This window comes from Carcharodon carcharias, chromosome 2 (genome assembly GCF_017639515.1).
Source record: "Carcharodon carcharias isolate sCarCar2 chromosome 2, sCarCar2.pri, whole genome shotgun sequence".
In the NCBI taxonomy this organism is placed as follows: domain Eukaryota; kingdom Metazoa; phylum Chordata; class Chondrichthyes; order Lamniformes; family Lamnidae; genus Carcharodon; species Carcharodon carcharias.
Window position 1 is genome coordinate 133001353 of NC_054468.1, and position 17559 is coordinate 133018911.

The 17559-nt window shown below is 41.9% G+C and overlaps 1 protein-coding gene across 6 annotated transcripts in view; it reads right to left on the bottom strand.

The window, feature by feature from the left end:
* The window catches only part of ninl (ninein-like), a 113508-nt gene that overhangs the window by 74271 nt on the left and 21678 nt on the right, over window positions 1-17559 (bottom strand). For all 6 annotated transcript variants that reach the window (XM_041176992.1, XM_041176975.1, XM_041176983.1 and 3 more), the window contains one exon: window positions 4276-4342. In XM_041176992.1, the coding sequence (XP_041032926.1) occupies window positions 4276-4342 (67 nt within the window). The remainder of the gene's footprint in view (window positions 1-4275; window positions 4343-17559) is intronic.

Sequence of the window (17559 nt, forward strand, 5' to 3'; positions counted from 1 at the left end):
GTTTTATTTTTAAGGATATGAAGTATAATTCCACCATTTAAAAAGATTACCACATGACTTTGCATGTGGCGATTAGGTTGACAATAGACTTTTCTCTAACTCTACCACTGTAAACATTGGGCCATCAACAGGACTCCCCCAGCAACCCCATCCCACCCCACCCACACCCCAGAGGTCTCCCCCCCTTGGGACTCCCCCACCCACCCCTGTTCCCCAGGGGTCTCCCTTCAGCCCCTCGACTACCCCTCCAGGGACTCACCCCAACCCCACAGGGACTCTTTCCCCCTCACCACTCCACCCCCATGCACCCCCCCCCCCCCCCCCCCCCCCCCCCCCCACCACCATGGAGATCCAATCCGACCTGACACCACCCCCCGCCCCCAAAGCCCAACACCCCTCCCGAGGTCAGATGAGAATTTTAAAATAAAGGCGTTGCCAATGTACGCTGGCGAGCACAATTATGATGGACTGGGTACACGTCAATATGTGGGCAGCAGGGTTTTAGATGAGCTCAACTTTACACAGGCTGCTCAAGTGGGAAGTCAGCCAGGAGGGCACTGGAACCATCAAGTCCAAGGGTAATAAACGCAGGCATGAGAGTTTCAACAGCAAATGGGATTTCAATATTGGATTTGGAGAAGATTCTAGTCAACCCAATCGCCACATGAAAAATCTAACCTGCATATTTCAATATAAAATAAAAACGGAAAATGTTGGAAATCTTCAGCAGGTGAGTCAACAACTGTGGAAAGAGAATTTCCAGCATTATCTGTTTTGATTTCAGATTTCCAGCATCTGTATATTTTGCTTCTGCATCCTTTAATGTTCCTGATCGATAAATGTGAACAACGCAAAAATCTAACTTGTATTTTACAGAACAATGCAAAGCCTATTTAACTAGCCAACTTAATTTTCAAGCATGCAATTTAGGTTCAATCGGAGCATCATCAGGACAATAAATATACCTTTCAAGTTGCATTATTTTGAAGTATACTTTTACATTGATGAAAATGTTCAGGAGATTTATCACACTGGCATGGCCTTCCTTCCAGTCCCCGTGCCTCTGCACCTCGACAACCACAACGCAACTCCCAATGCCCCCCACCCCAATGCCACTGCACAAAGGAAAAACAATTGTTTTATTTTGTCAAAGAGAACAGACATAGGAACAGTAGTAGCTGTTCAGCCCCTCAAACCTGTTCCGCCATTGAATTATCTCAGTTCCATTTTCCTGCCTTTACTCTATACCCCAAAATCTATCTATCTATAAGTCTTGAAAGTTCCAATTGACCCAGCATCCCAGCGTCCACAGCTTTTCGGGGATAAAGGGGATTCCAGATGTTGTATGAAAAAGTGCTTTCTGATTGCACCTCTGAATGACCTAACTCTGATTTTAAGGTTATGCACCCACTGTTCTGGGTTCCTGCAGAGCAAATAGTTTCTCTGTATCCGTCTAATCAAATCCCTTTATCGCTTTAAACATCGAATCATTCCTCAGCCTTCTAAACTCAGGGGAACACGAGCCAAATTTTACGCAGCCTGTCCTCACAATTTAATCCTTTCAGACATTAGGCTGGTGCTGCAGTAAATTAGTGTTCAATTGCACTGTGCTGTACAATAACAGCTGGACAGTTATTGTCAAAAACTCTCCACATGGCAAATCCAGTTTTAGCCACATCAAGTGCCGCAGCTGGGGGATGGAGGAGGCAATGCCACAAGTCTCCCTGTGCACTGTTAAACCCATCTTTGTTACCAGAACAAAGTTAGCACGGGCCTGAAAATTTAAACTACATTGTCCTATCACCTTGAACACCTAAAAAGCAAGTGGGAAAATAAACAGACTCGGAATGGCTGTGAAAAATAATTTGGAACAAGATGGGTTAAATATATAGCTCACAAATTAAGATCACAGAGCAACATAAGTACATTACTTATTTCTCCTTTTTTTAAAAAGGAGAACAAATTTATAGTAAAGTAACGTTATTGGCTTGAGTGATATCTCAATATTAAACAACATCACTAGTTGTAATTATCAATTTTTATAGAAGGACAAAAGTACTGGGTCTGAGCTTATTCTCCCAATAACCAGGCAGATTAATAAATTATGAGACAGAGTCACAAAGAAGAATAAATGGAGGGTAACCAATCCACGCATTAGCTGTTTACAAAGTTGTGTCTTCCAGTAGCAACAGGACAGATCTCTGTCATTATTCTGCATCTTAGAGAGTTATTTCATGCCTCACTCTCACCAACAACCAGTATAATTTTGTAAAGTGACAGCAGACAGCCAGCATTACTCTGAAAGGCGTGTCTTGCTGTAATCCACATTATGAGTTTACAGAAAGTTTGAGTGAACAAAATCCCACAAAAACAAGCAGAAGCATTTGAACTGATCGTATGAAGACTCTTCTGAAAGCCCCCCCAAAATAATCAGAACTTTGTAAGTACTATAAATAAAATTATACAAAACAGCTCCATCCAGGTCACTTGCAAACGGTGTCATTTGAAATTAGATCCTAACCTGCATCAAATCCCTTTCACCCATTACCTGGACTTAATGACCTACATTGGCTCCTGATCCAGCAACACCCTAATCTTATTAATTCTCATACACGTATTCCAATCCCTCCATCTGTCACCCCCTCTTTAGCTCTGTGACTTCTGCCAGCCCTACATGAATTTTGTGTTAAATTAGTGTTCAATTGCACTGTGCTGTACAATAACAGCTGGACAATTATTGTCGAAAACTCTCCACATGGCAAATCCAGTTTTAGCCACATTAAGTGCCGCAGCTGGGGGATGGAGGAGGCAATGCCACAAGTCTCCCTTTGCACTGTTAAACCCATCTTTGTTACCAGAACAAAGTTAGCATGGGCCTGAAAATTTAAGTTACATTGTCCTACCACTTTGAACACCCAAAAAGCAAGTGGGAAAATAAACAAACTAGGAATGGCTGTGAAAAATAATTTGGAACAAGATGGGTTAAATTTATAGCTCACAAATTAAGATCACAGAACAACGTTAAGTACATTACTTATTACTCCTTTTTTTAAAAAAGAACAAATTTACAGTAAAGTAACATTATTGGCTTGAGGGATATCTCAATATTAAACAACATCACTAGTTGTAATTATCAGTTGTTGGTGAAGGACAAAAAATACTGTGTCTGAGTTTATTCTCCCAAAACCAGGCAGATTAATAAATTATGAGACAGAGTCACAAAGAAGAATAAATGGAGGGTAACCAATCCACGCATTAGCTGTTTACATAGTTTTGTCTTCCAGTAGCAACAGGACAGATCTTTGTCATTACTCTGAATCTTAGAGAGTTATTTCATGCCTCACTCTCACCAACAACCAGTATAATTTTGTAAAGTGACAGCAGACAGCCAGCATTACTCTGAAATGCGTGTCTTGCTGTAATCTACATTATGAGTTTACAGAAAGTTTGAGTAAACAAAATCTTACAAAAACAAGCAGAAGCATTTGAACTGATCGTATGAAGACTCTTCTGAAAGCCCCCCCCAAAATAAACAGAACTTTGTAAGTACTATAAATAAAATTATACGAAACAGCTCCATCAAGGTCACTTGCAAACGATGTCATTTGAATTTAGATCCTAACCTGCATCAAATCCCTTTCACTCATTACCTGGACTTAATGACCTACATTGGCTCCTGATCCAGCAACAACCTAATCTTATTAATTCTCATACACGTATTCCAATCCCTCCATCCGTCACCCCCTCTTTAACTCTGTGACTTCTACCAGCCCTACAAGAATTTTGTGTTAAATTAGTATTCAATTGCACTGTGCTGTACAATAACAGCTGGACAGTTATTTTCGGAAACTCACCACATGGCAAATCCAGTTTTAGCCACATTAAGTGCCACAGCTGGGGGATGGAGGAGGCAATGCCACAAGTCTCCCTGTGCACTGTTAAACCTATCTTTATAGACCCCAGGCTCTACAATTCTCTCCCTAAACCTCGCTGCCTTGCGACCTATCTCTCTTCCTATAAGATGCTCCTTAAAACTAACCTCTGACCAAGCTTTCATCACCTTTCCTAATATCTCCTCCTTTGACTCGATGTCAAATTTTTCTGATCACGCTCCTATGTGGAACAGGCCCAAAGGGGCTGAATGGCCTACTTCTCTTTCTATGTCCATGTGAAGCCCCTTGGGACATCTTACTACATTAAAGATGCTTTATAAATGAAAGCTGTTGTTGGATAAAAAAGTAACAGTCAGTTATTAACACCGTTTAAAAAAACTACCTTGCGCTTCAAAGGTTTCATGTGAAGGTTCTTTATGATGTTCAAGCTCTTCATCAGATTTGAGGCTCTGTAACAGAAAATCACTCCAATAAATTCAACCATTAACATTAGGGAAACACTGGTATAAATTTGCCACTCCAGGTGCTGAGGTTGCAAGACAAATGCACTGCAAACTCCGCGCTTGCGCAAATTGTGACCAGGCACCTACGCTTGAATCCTTAGGGTTTACATTCATATAATAATCACAATGAGCTCCAGCCTCGAATTGAACCCAATGCTGGATGTTCAACAATGGTGATGCTTAGGGGGAAGGGAAGACATGGTGACAGAAAATCACACAGCAATGAAGGAGACTATTCAGACCTTGTGTCTGTGTTAGCTCCTCAAAATTAGTCCTATTCCCCATCTCCCCCAACCCTTCAACCAACCAAGATCGCTACATTCCTGTAATTATGGGATGTTGCGCATTCCTGATTTTCATTGCCACTTAGCTGCCAGAACCCTAATCTCTCGAATTCCCTCTTTAAATCTCTCTGCCTCTGCACCTATCTCTCCTCCTTTAAGATGCTCCTTGAAACTGCCTCTTCGACCAAGCAGCTGTCCTAATATCTCATGTGGTTCAATGTCAATTCTTGACTGATTATGCTCCTGTGAAGTGCCTTGAGACATTTTACTATATTAAAGGCACTGTAAAAATCCAAGTTGCTGTTGAGTTAACTGATCTCAGCCAGTGCTGCAGGGTCTTGACAGGAGAGCAACTGGAGAATTGACAATGATTTCCATTCCAGATTTATATTCCGTGACCACCTGTACATGACCAATGAAGACAGGATTGAGCTGCAGTGATGGAACAGCCCAGTGACAAACATGGTCAAAATGCACACATGACCAAAGGTACAGGAGGATGACCAGCATCACGGATCTCTTTTCCAAGCTAAAGGCACAACAGTGTGTCAGCTATGACACAGCAATAACACAGCCTTCATATGAGATTGTCATGAAGATGTGCTATATGCCAAACAATGATTTTTAATCTACCGGCTGAAAATCTGAACTGAACTTTTAAAAAACAGGCTCTTTAAAAACACAGACTAAATTGATTTGAACTCCAATAGTAATCACCCCAATAGTAACAGGTAGTGCTGAGGGTATAGGGAAGGAGGAACTTAGAACAATCACCATCACTAGAGAAAAAGTACTGAGCAAACTATTGAGATTAAAGGGTGACAAGTCCCCAGGACCTGATGGCCTACATTCCAGGGTCTTAAAGGAAGTGGTAGCGGAGATAGTGGATGCATTGGCTATAATATTCCAAAATTCCCTGGATTCTGGAAAGGTTCCAGTGAATTGGAAAAATGCCCTTATTCAAAGAAAGTGGGGGGGTGGTGTGCAGAAAGTAGGAAACTATAGACCAGTTAGTTTAACATCTGTCGTTGGGAAATTGTTGGAATCCATTACTAAGGAAGTAGTAATGGGGCATTTGGAAAATCAAAATGCAATCCATCAGTCAGCAAGGTTTTATGAAAAGTATATCATGTTTCACTTAATTTACTAGAGTTCTTTGAAGATGTGACAAGCAAAGTGGATAATGGGGATCCTGTAGATGTAGTATATCTGGACTTCCAGAAGGCCTTTGATAAGGTGCCGCACAAAAGATTAATACACAAAATAAGATCACATGGAGTTAGAGGTAATGTATTAGCTTGGATAGAGGATTGGCTAACCAACAGAAAGCAGAGAGTCGGGATAAATGGGTCTTTTTCTGGATGGCAAGCTGTAACTAGTGGGGTGCCACAGAGTTCAGTCCTTGGGCCCCAACTATTTACAATCTATATTAATCACTTGGATTCAGGGATAGAAGGTACATCTAGCTAATTTTGCAGATGACACCAAAATAGGTGGGAAAGTAAGTTGCAATGAAGAAATAAGAAATTTACAAATGGATATAAACAGGTTAGGTGAATGGGCCAAAATTTGGCAGATGGAGTTTAACATGGATAACCATTTTGGTCGGAAGAATAAAAAGGCGGCTTATTATTTAAATGGCAAGAAACTTCAGAATGCTTCAGTGCAGAGGGACCTGGGTGACCTCGTGCATGAATCGCTGAAAGCTGGTATGCAGGTACAGCAGATATAAGGAAGGCAAATGGAATTTTGGCATTTATTGCTAAAGGAATAGAGTATAAAAATAGGGAAGTGTTGTCGCAACTGTGCAAGGCATTGGTGAGACTGCACCTGGAGTACTGTGCACAGTTTTGGTCCCCTTACTTGAGGAAGGATGTAGTTGCATTGGATGCGGTTCAGAAGAGGTTCACTAGATTGATTCCAGAGATGAGAGGCTTGTCTTATGAGGAGAGATTGAGAAATTTAGGCCTATACTCGCTAGAGTTTAGAAGGATGAGAGGAGATCTAATTGAGGTATATAAGATGCTAAAGGGGATAGACAAAGTAGACGTGGGACGGATGTTTCCCCTTGTGGGGCATTCTAGAATGAGAGGCCATAGTTTTAAGCTAAGGGGTGGTAGATTTAAATCAGAGATGAAGAGGAATTACTTTTTTCAAAGGGTCGTGAATCTGTGGAATTCACTACCTCAGAGTGCAGTGGATGCCAGGACGCTGAATAAATTTGAGGAGGAATTAGACAAATTTTTAATTAGCAACGGGTTGAAAGGTTATGAGGAAAGGGCGGGAAATTGGAGCTGAGGCCAAAATGAAATCAGCCATAATCATTTTGAATAGTGGGGTAGGCTCGAGGGACCGAATTACCTACTCCTGCTCCTAGTTCTTATGTTTTTAACTTGCAGTCCAAGATGGCTAACCCCATTTTGCAATACTATACATTCCATGTCCCAATTAATTGGAGTGGAGTCAGTCTGTCTGCAAAACTCTGCAAGACAGTGACTTCAGGGAAGTGTGAAGGACTTACATCTCCAATCTCATTAGCAAGGTATCTTTGGCAAGCACCTGAGGTATTCAACTGTTGGAGATGGGTCATTAAAAATATTCACTTGGACAATGGGACACTGGCTAAGGTAGCTTCCGGATATGAGCTAATCAAGTCACCTTTTGAATACATGGACAATGTTTTTTTTTAATCCCCTGGCAGTTGGAGAAGGAAAGTCACATGACAAGCCAGCCTTCACCTGTTCAAACACATTTTCTCAGCAGAACTGATGACAAGCCTCTTAGGGAGAAAACCTATATGGGGTCCCTCCTGCATCCTTTTCTTTCTCCAACCCACCCGGTAGGCTTCAAGCCCTGTTTGCTGACTGTCATCATCCAGGGATGTCCAGCTGCAGCCAGAGCTTTTTTTTTTAAGAAGAATCCAACCCAGCACTACAGTCTCCCAAAGAACAACTAAAGAATGGACTCTAATTTGGCCAACCTATCCTTTCCCACTCTGTAACATGTGGGTGCTTGCACGTATGCATGCACTGAAGTTGGTGTGTGTTTTAATATTTTACTTAGATTGATTTAAATATAATAAAGCTAGCCTTTTTCTTTGTTAAATGCAAGAAAACCTGTCCTATTGGGTTTTTTTTATGATCCCAGCAGGTAAACAGTTAAGTACTCACTGAATTGGCAGGTATATCCTTCTCAAACAAACAAAAAAAAACTGTTGTGGCCAAAGATCCTACAGCACAATTTTTAAGAGGAGCAAGAGAGCTCTGCCTGACCAACACTTATCCCTCACCCAATATCTCTAAGAAATATCACTGCATTTCCTCCAGTAGTCAAAAAGTACTTCACTCACTAGAAAGTACCTTGGGACGTTCTGAGGTAGTGAAAGGTATTATATACACGGAATCAGGAACAGTAGCATAATGATAATCCAGAGTCAAGAATACTGCACAAGAAACGAGTTCAAATTCTGCCACAAATCTTAAGGGAAAAAACTCTCTGGAATAATGATCATAAACCTACTAGAACCAATCAGTAAATCTGCCATCTTTAGTCTGCCCGCCCTGCATGTGACTCCAGACCAGAGCAATGTGGTTGACTCTTAACTGCCCTCTGAAATGGCCTAACAAGCCACCAGGTATCCAACTGCTGCAGTGTAGTCAAATAAGAATAAAACCAGATGGACCGCCCAGCAGTGACCTTGGTAGTGTGCGCCTTTGTCATTTCCAGCACCAAGTTGACCTTGCAAAGTCTTCCTCTCCAACACCTGGGACTTGTGCCAAAGTTGGGAGAGCTATCCTGCAGGCCAGTCAAAGAATGGCTTGACATAGTTATACTCACTGAATCATTCCTTACAGCCAATGTCCCAGACTCCTCCATCAACATCCCTGGGTATGTCCTTCCCACTGGCAGGACAGACTCACCAGGGGTGGCGTTATAGAATGGGCAGGGAGTTGCCCTGGGTGTCCTCAACATTGATACCGGATGTCATCAAGTCTCATGGCATTAGGTCAAAAATGGGCATGTTGATTGCCACCTATTGCCCTCCACCTGCTGATGAATCAGTACTCCTCCACATTGAACACCACTTTGAAGAAGCATTAAGGATAGCAACGGCACAGAATGTACTCTGGGTGGAGAACTTTAATGTCCATCATCAAGAGTGGCTCAGTGGTACCACTGATGACAGAGCTGGGCGAGTATGAAGGACATATCAAAGGGAATGGAGTATAAAAATAGGGAAGTCTAGCTAAAACTATACAAGGCACTAGTTGGGCCACACCTAGAATGCTGTGAACAGCTTTGGTCCCCTTATCTAAGGAAAGCATTGGAGGCAGGTTGATCCCCGGTATGGAGGGATTTTCTAATGAGGAGAGGTTGAATAGGTTGGGCCCGTACTCATTGGAGTTCAGAAGAATGAGAGACGACCTTATTGAAACATATAAGATTCTTAGGGGGCTTTTCAGGGTAGATGCTGAGAAGTTGTTTCCCCTTATGGGAGAGTCTAGGACCAGAGTGCATAATCTCAGAGTAAGGGGTCGCCCATTTAGGACAGAGATGAGGAGGAATTTCCTCTCTCAGAGGTAGAGAGCCTGTGGAATTCTTTACCGCAGAGGGCTAAAGAGTCTGGGTCATTTAGATACTCAAGGCCGAGATAGATTTTTAATCAGTAAGGGAATCAAAAGTTATGGGGAAAAGGCAGGAAAATGGAATTGAGGATTACCAGGTCAGTCATGATCTCATTGAATTGGCGGAGCAGACTTGATGGGCCAAATGGCCTACTTCTGCTCCCTATATCTTATGGTTTTATAGCTGCTAAACTGGGCCTGCAGCAGGTAGCGAGAGAAGCAGCAAGAGGGAAAAAAACTGCTTGAACTCATTTTCACCAATCTACCTGTTGCAAATGCATCCATCTATGACTAAATTGGTGGGAGTGACCACAGCATAGTCCTCTGTTCTCACTGAGGGCACCCTCCATCATGTTGTGTGGCCATACCACCATGATAAATCGCATAGATTCAGAAGAGATCTAGCAGCTCAAAGCTGGGCATCCATGAGCCACTGTGGGCCATCAGCAGCAGCAGAATTCTATTCAACCATAATTTGCAATCTCATGGCCCAGCATATCTCTCACTCGACCACTATCAACAAGCCAAGGGACCAACTCTGATTCAATGAGTGTAACAGTATGTCAAGAGCAGCACCAGGTATACCTTAAAATGAGGTGGCAACCAAGTGAGGCTACAACACGTTAAACAGTGGAAGCAGAATGCTATAGACAGAACTAAGCAATCCCATGACCAACGGATCAGATCTAAGCTCTGCATTCCTGCTATATCCAGTTGGGAACGGTGGTGAACAGTTAAACAACTAAACAGGAAGAGGCAGCTGCTCCACAAATATCCCCATCCTCAATGGTGGAAGAGCCCAGCACAGCAGTGCAAAAGACAAAACTGAAACATTTGCAAACATCTTCAGTCAGAAGTGCAGAGTGAAGAATCCACCTTGGCCTTTTCCTGAGATCCGCAGCATCATAAATCCCAGTCTTCAGCCAATTTGATTTACACCATGCGATATCAGGAAACGGATGAAGGCACCGGATACTGCAAAGAATATGGGTTCCATCAACATTCCAGCTGTAGTATGGAAGACTTGGGTTCCAGAACTAGCTATGCCCCTAGCCAAGCTGTTCCAGTACATCTACAACACTGGCACCTATCCAACAATGTGGAAAATTGCCCACGTATGTTGTCTCTACAAAAAGCAGGACAAATCCAATCCGGCCAATTACCGACCCCATCAGTCTACTCTTCATCATCAGCAAAGTGATGGAGGTGTCTTCGACAGTACTAGCAAGCAGTACTTGGTGGTGGTGTGTTACAGTTCACTCGGAATCTTGGTTGCTGAAGTGGCACTTACTCAGCAATAATCTTCTCATGAATGCTCAGTTCAAGTTTCGCCCAGGCCACTCGGCACCAGGCTTGGGCTGGTGAGTGGTAAGTAGTATTCTTGTCACACAAGTGACAGGCATTGACCATCTCCAATGAGAAACTATCTTTCTTTGATGTTCAATAGCATTGACAACGTTGAAACTCCCTCTACCATCAACATCCTAGGGTTTACCATTGACTGGAAATTTAACTGGACCTGCTCTATTAATACTGAGACTGTAAGGGCAGATCAGAGTCTAGGAATTCTTCAGGGAATAACTCACTACCTGACTCCATTTAGGACAAAGCAGCCCACTTGATTGGCACCACATGCACCACCTTAAACATTCACTCCCTCCACCACAACACAGTGTGTACCATCTATAAGGTGCACTGCAGCAATTTGTCAAGGATCCTTCAACAGCACCTTCCCCTCCAAGCCACTCACTATCCTGACGTGGAATAATATCACTGTTCCTTCTCTGTTGCTGGGTTAAAATCTTGGAACTCCTTCCCAACAGCACTGCAGCTGTACTACACCACATGGGTGCAGGTTCAAGAGGGCAGCTCACTAACATCTTCTCAAGGGGAATTAATGATGGGTAGTAAATGCTGGCCATGAACAAACATTTTTTAAAAATCTTTTTGGTTAGGAGAATAGCAGAGCAGATCCAAATTAAAATGTGTACAAGCTATGATTTGCATATTATATGTTACCGCTGTTGTACATATTAGCAGTAAAGAAAGCTCTTTCTTACAGAGTATGGCTGTACAGTAAATCTATAATATGGTGAAGTAATTGACCATAAAGCTTTGGAATTACTGTTTACAATGTATCATCAAATCTGTAACTAAGCAACGGTGAAACTCATTCCAGTAAATTGAATCACAGCAGAATCAATGCATAGCTTGAATGGCAAGTAGCATAAAACAGTGAATTCATTCTTTGGCTAATCACAGGAAATAAATTTCCTTTGGTTATGATAGTGGCAAAACACAAGTCAGATCATTCTCTAGATAATGGAAAGGTTCAAAATAGAGACACGACTAAAAAATCTACAGAGTTTATCCCAGATGAGTTGATCAAAAGGTTGCTCAATTATCTAACCTATTACTCTTGATACACAAACAGGAAAGGGCTGTATTCACAGGAACCAGTTACATGACCTTGAAATGCAAACTACCTGTTAATCTTTTGAGTACAGGGTAGTCTTCTGTGTCAGTAAAAGGATTTTACTAACTTGAAAACGCAATCACTCAGAGTGGCCAGCACAATTTGTTCATTCGTGGAACTCTGTAAACTCATTTTGTGAGGAAGCAGACATTTTCCTGCTCACTACGCAAGCGATGGTTTCAGCTGTACCAAGGTTATATATTCACAGAGACTATTCTGTTACATCTTCAAAAGAACTGATAAAGATACAAAGTAAAGACAAACATAAATTGCACTAGGAAGCTTAAGCCTGAACCATTACAGACCTATTAGTACCTGAGCAACGTCAATATTCAGAATAACAATTTTAACAAATTAACCCACCATCTTCAGAGCAGCAGAATCAGAAAAAAACACTATTCCTTTCCCCAGTTTTCTTTTGCCTCATGCAGAGGTACAAGTTCCCTGGGCAGTGGAAAGCATTCATCTTGTATCCAACAGTATTAATTGTAAGACTATTTGGCTATAGTGGTCATCACATTTGAAATTGACCCCAATGTATATCAATGACTTACATCTCCACTTTCTGGGATTATTTCCCAAGATCTTTTGTTCTGTCTTCAGACGGACTCCTTAAAGACTCTTTGACCACACCATTAGTCTTCCTCACGAAATTTCCATCCTTTTTTGTAATCAGTGTCCATCCCTCCTGTGTTGTTAAATGCTTAGAGGCATGTTCTCTTAGGTGAGTAGTATATAAATGCTAGTTGTTCTTAACGGTGTTAAAATAAGATGGCTACCAAAAATCATACCTAATCCTTTCCTTACTTAGAACATAAGAACATCAGAAATAAGAGCAGGAGGAGGCCATTTGGCCCCTCAAGCCTGCCCCGCCATTCAATAAGATCATGGCTGATCTGCCCCAGGCTTCAATTCCTCTTTTGTGCCAACGCCTCATAGCCCTCAACTCCCCAATATTTGAAAAATCTATCTACCTCCTCTTTAAATAATTTCAGTGATCCAGCCTCCACAACTCTCTGGGGTACAGAATTCTAGGCATTCACTACCCTCTGGGAGAAGAAATTCCTTCACATCTCAGTTTTAAATGAGTGTCCCTTTATTCTGTAACTATGTCCACTAGTTCAAGATTCCCCCAATAGCGGAAACATCTTCTCAATATGTACCCTCTCAAGTACCCTCAGAATCTTGTACATTTCAATAAGCTCACCACTCATTCTTCTAAACTGTAATGAATAAAGGCCTAACTTGTTTAGCCGTTCTTGATAAATCAACCCCTTCATCCCAGGAATCAGCCTAGTGAATCTCTTTTGAACTGCCCCAAATGCCAGTATATCCTTTTTTAAATATGGGACCAAAACTATACACTGTACTCCAGGTGCATCCTCACCAATACCCTGTATGGTTGTAATAAGACTTCCCTATTTTTCCCTATCCAACCATCTAGCAACACAGGCCAAAATTCCATTTGTCTTCTTAATTACTTGCTGCACACGCATGCTAACTTTTTGTGTTTCATGCACGAGAACACTCAGATCCCTCTGTGCTGCACTTTTTGGAGTCTCTCTCCATTTAAATAATAGCCTGCCATTTGATTCTTCCAACCAAAGTGCATAACCTCACGCTTTCCTACATGAAACTCCATCTGCCAAGTTTTTGCCCATTCGCTCAACCTATCTATAACCCCTTGCAGATTTCTTATGTCCTCATCACAACATGCCCTCCCACCTATTTTTGTACTGTCAGCAAATTTGAATACATTGCACTCTGCCCTATCCTCTAAGTCAATAATATAGATAGTAAATAATCGAGGCCCTAGGACCGATCCTTGTGGAACTCCACTAGTTACATCTTTCCAACCTGAAAAAGACCTATTAATCGCGATTCTGTCTTCTGTGTGTTAACCAATCCTCAATCCATGCTTAATACATTACCCCCAATACCATGAGCTCCCATCTTGTGCAATAACCTTTCACATAGCACCTTATCGAATGCCTTCTGGAAATCCAAATACACAACATCTAATGGTTTCCCTTTATCAACTCTGCTTGCTATATCCCTATCCTCAAAGAACTCTAGCAAATTTGTCAAACATGATTTCCCTTTCACAAAACCATGCTGACTCTGTTTGATTGTGTTAAGCTTTTCTAAATGTCCTATTTCTTCCTTAATAATGGACGTTATTTTATTAGCATTTTCCCAATGACAAATGCTAAGCTGACTGGCCTATAGTTTCCTGCTTTTTGTCTCCCTCCTTTCATGAACAGGGGCATCACATTAGTGGTTTTCCAATCTGCTAGGACCCCCCGGAATCCAGTGAGTTTTGGAATATTTCAACCAATGCCTCCCCTATCTCTGCAGCCACTTCCTTTAAAACCCTTGGATGCAGACCATCAGGTCCTGGCGATTTGTCTGCCTTCAGTCCCATTAGTTTGTCAAATACTTTGTCCCTCGTGATAGGGACTGTTACAAGATCTTTCCTCCCATTAGCTCCTTTCTTATCTGATATCTTTGGGATGTTTATAGTGTCCTCCACTGTGAAGACTGATGCAAAATATTGGTTTAAATTATCTGCCATTTCTCTGTTCTGTTATCTATTCTCCAGTTGCATCGTCCAAGCATCCCAACGCTCACTTTATCCACTCTCTCTCTTTTTATGTACTCGTAGAAGCTCTCGCCATTTGTTTTTATATTTCTTGCCAATTTACTTCATAATCAATTTTCTACCTCTTAATTAGCTTTTTAGTCATCCGCTGCTGGTTCCTAAAAAATTCCCAATCCTCTGGCCTACCACTAGTTTTCGCCACTTTGTATGCCTTAGCTTTGGATTGGATACTCTCCTTGACCACCTTTGTTAACCACAAGTGATTCATTCTTCTCATCAAATCCTTCTTTTTGACTGAGATAAATATTTGCTGAGCATTATGAAATATCTGCTTAAATGTCTGCCACTGCTTACCCACTGACCTTCCTTTTAGTCTATTTTCTCAGCCCGCTTTAGACAGCTTTCACTTCATTCTTCTATAATTGCCCTCATTTAAGTTGAGGACACTGGTTTGAGGCCCGAGTTGCCTGCCCTCAAACTGAATTTGAAATTCTTCCATGTTGTGATCGCTGCCGCCTAGAAGATCCTTAACTATGATGTCTCTTATTAATCCCACCTCATTACACATTACTAGATCTAAAACAGCTTGTTCCCAGGTAGGTTCTGCAACGTATTGCTCTAAGAAGCAATCCCTGATGCGCTCTACAAATTTGTTTTCAATGTTTCACCTGCCAATCTGGTTTGTCTAGTCAATATGCAGATTAAAATCACCCATGATAATTGTAGCGCCCTTCTTACATACCTCCATAATTTCCTGATTTATACTTTGTCCTATTGTGAGACAACTCTTCGGGGGCTTATAAACGACTCCCACCCGTGGCTTCTTCCCGTTGCTATTCCTTATTTCCACCCAAACTGATTCCACACTATGACCTATTGCACCTATATCATTTTTCACCACTGCACTGATACTTCCTTTATTAACAAAGCTAACCCACCTCCTGTTCCTTTTTGATTATTTTTCTGGATTGTCAAATACTCTTAAATATTGAGTTCCCAGTCTTAGTCACCCTGCATTCAAGTTTCTACAATAGCTATCAAGTCATATTTGTTTATTTCTATCTTGTTACAAATGCTGCGTACATTCAGATAAAGAGCCTTAAGCTTTGACTTTTACCATTATTACTCATTCTGGTTCTAATTTCTGTTGCATTCTTCTGCTTATATTTTCTGTCCCTACCTGTGACACTTTGATTATTGTTCGCCTCTTCACTACCCTGCATCTCTGCTCTCTCATTTCTTTTTGATTTTTTAAACTTCCCTTCAATTGAACCCCCCTCCCCCACTAATTAGTTTAAAGTCCTGTCCACAACCCTAGTTATACAATTCCCAGCACGGTTCAAATAAATAATTAACGCATTTGCCTCTCTAATTTGGCTTACCCTATGCCAATTTGCACATGGCTCAAGTAGTAAACCAGAGATTATTTCCTTTGTGGTTCTGCTTTTTAATTTTGCCCCGAGCTGCTCATAGTCCCTCAGCAGAACCTCTTTCCTAGTCCTACCTATGTCATTGGTATCTATATCGACTATGACAACTGGATCCTTCCCCTCCCACTCCAAGTTCCTCTCCAACTCAGAAGAGATGTCCTTAACCTTGGCATCAGGCAGGCAACACAGCCTTCGGGGCTCTCTGTCTTTGCTGCAGAGAACAGTATCCATTCTCCTAACAATGCTATCCCCTTTTACTGCTATATTTCTCTCTTCTTCCTCCACTTGAATAGCACTCTGTACCATGGTGCTGTGGTCAGTTTGCTCATCCTCCCTGCAGTCTGTGCTCATCTCCACACCAGAAGCAAGAACCTCATACCTATTGGACAAGGGCATTGGCTGAGGCACCTTCAAAGCTAAATTCTGGATCCCCATACTTGCCTCACTGGCAGTCGCACCCTCCTGTCCCTGACCACTGTCCAAATATAATGTAATTAATCAAAGGGATGTGACTATCTCCTGAAACAGTGTCCAGGCAACTCTCTCCCTCCCTGATGGAGTCCGCAGCTCAGACTCCAGCTCATCAACTCTGAGGCAAAGTTCCTCGAGCAACCAACACTTGCTGCAGGTGTGGTTACAGTGGATTGCACCGGTGTCCACGAGTTCCCACATACTACAGCTGCAACACATCATCTGCCCAACCATCTATATTCAATATAATTAATTAATTTGGTTGTTAAATATTCTAAAAGTGAATTTCTTAACTGTATTCTTCAGCTGTAATAACGTCTCCTGATTTAAACCACTTGGCCAATCAAAAGAGAAATGGAAGAGATACCCACCCAACACCTGTTTCCCTTTGACATCACACTTCGGCTCTAACAGGTAGAAACAGGTTGAAGGGGCTCTCTGTTGCTGGTTTTCATCCCCCGCCGCTGCTGCCCTTCTCAAACAGGTCCGCTCTCCGTGTGCTGGGCTTCCCTCTCTGCCGCCAGTTTTTAATCCCCCGCCACTGCTGCACTTTTCACATAGGTCCGCTCTCCATGTGCTGGATGCCCATACACAACTGGTCCATTGGATAGCAAACCAAAACAGGTGATTGAATGATTTTTCTTCATGTCATATCCCAGTGTTTGGGTTTTGCCTCTTCCAGACATCCACACAGCTTTGGGTGGGCTGGGGAGTGTGTGTATAGATCATTGAATGATACAACACACTAGGAGGCCATTCAGCCCATTACGCATGTGTTGGTTCTTTGAAAGAGTCATATAATTGGCTCTCTGCTCCTTCCTCATAGCCATGCAAATTTTTCTCCTTTAAGTAATTATCCAATTCCATTTGCAAAGTTACAATTAAATCTGCTTCCACCATCCTCTCAGACAGCTCATTCCAGATCATCCTGACTCTCTGCATATATGAAAAAATTCTCATCTTGCCCACGGCTCTTTTGCTTAAGATCTTTAATCTAGTTACTGTCTCATCTGTCACTGGAAACAGTATCTTATCCACTTTAACAAAACCCTTCATAATTTTCAACACGTCCAATCTTCTCTTAACATTCTCTGCCTTAAAGCAAGCAATCTCAGTTTCTCAGTCTCTCCATGCAACTGAAGTTCCTGATCTGTGGTACCACCACAGTAAATCTCCTCTGCACCCTCTCTAAGACCTTGACATCCTTCCTAAAATGTGGTGCCCAGAATTGGACACAATACACCAGCTGGGGCCTAACTAATAATGTACAAATAT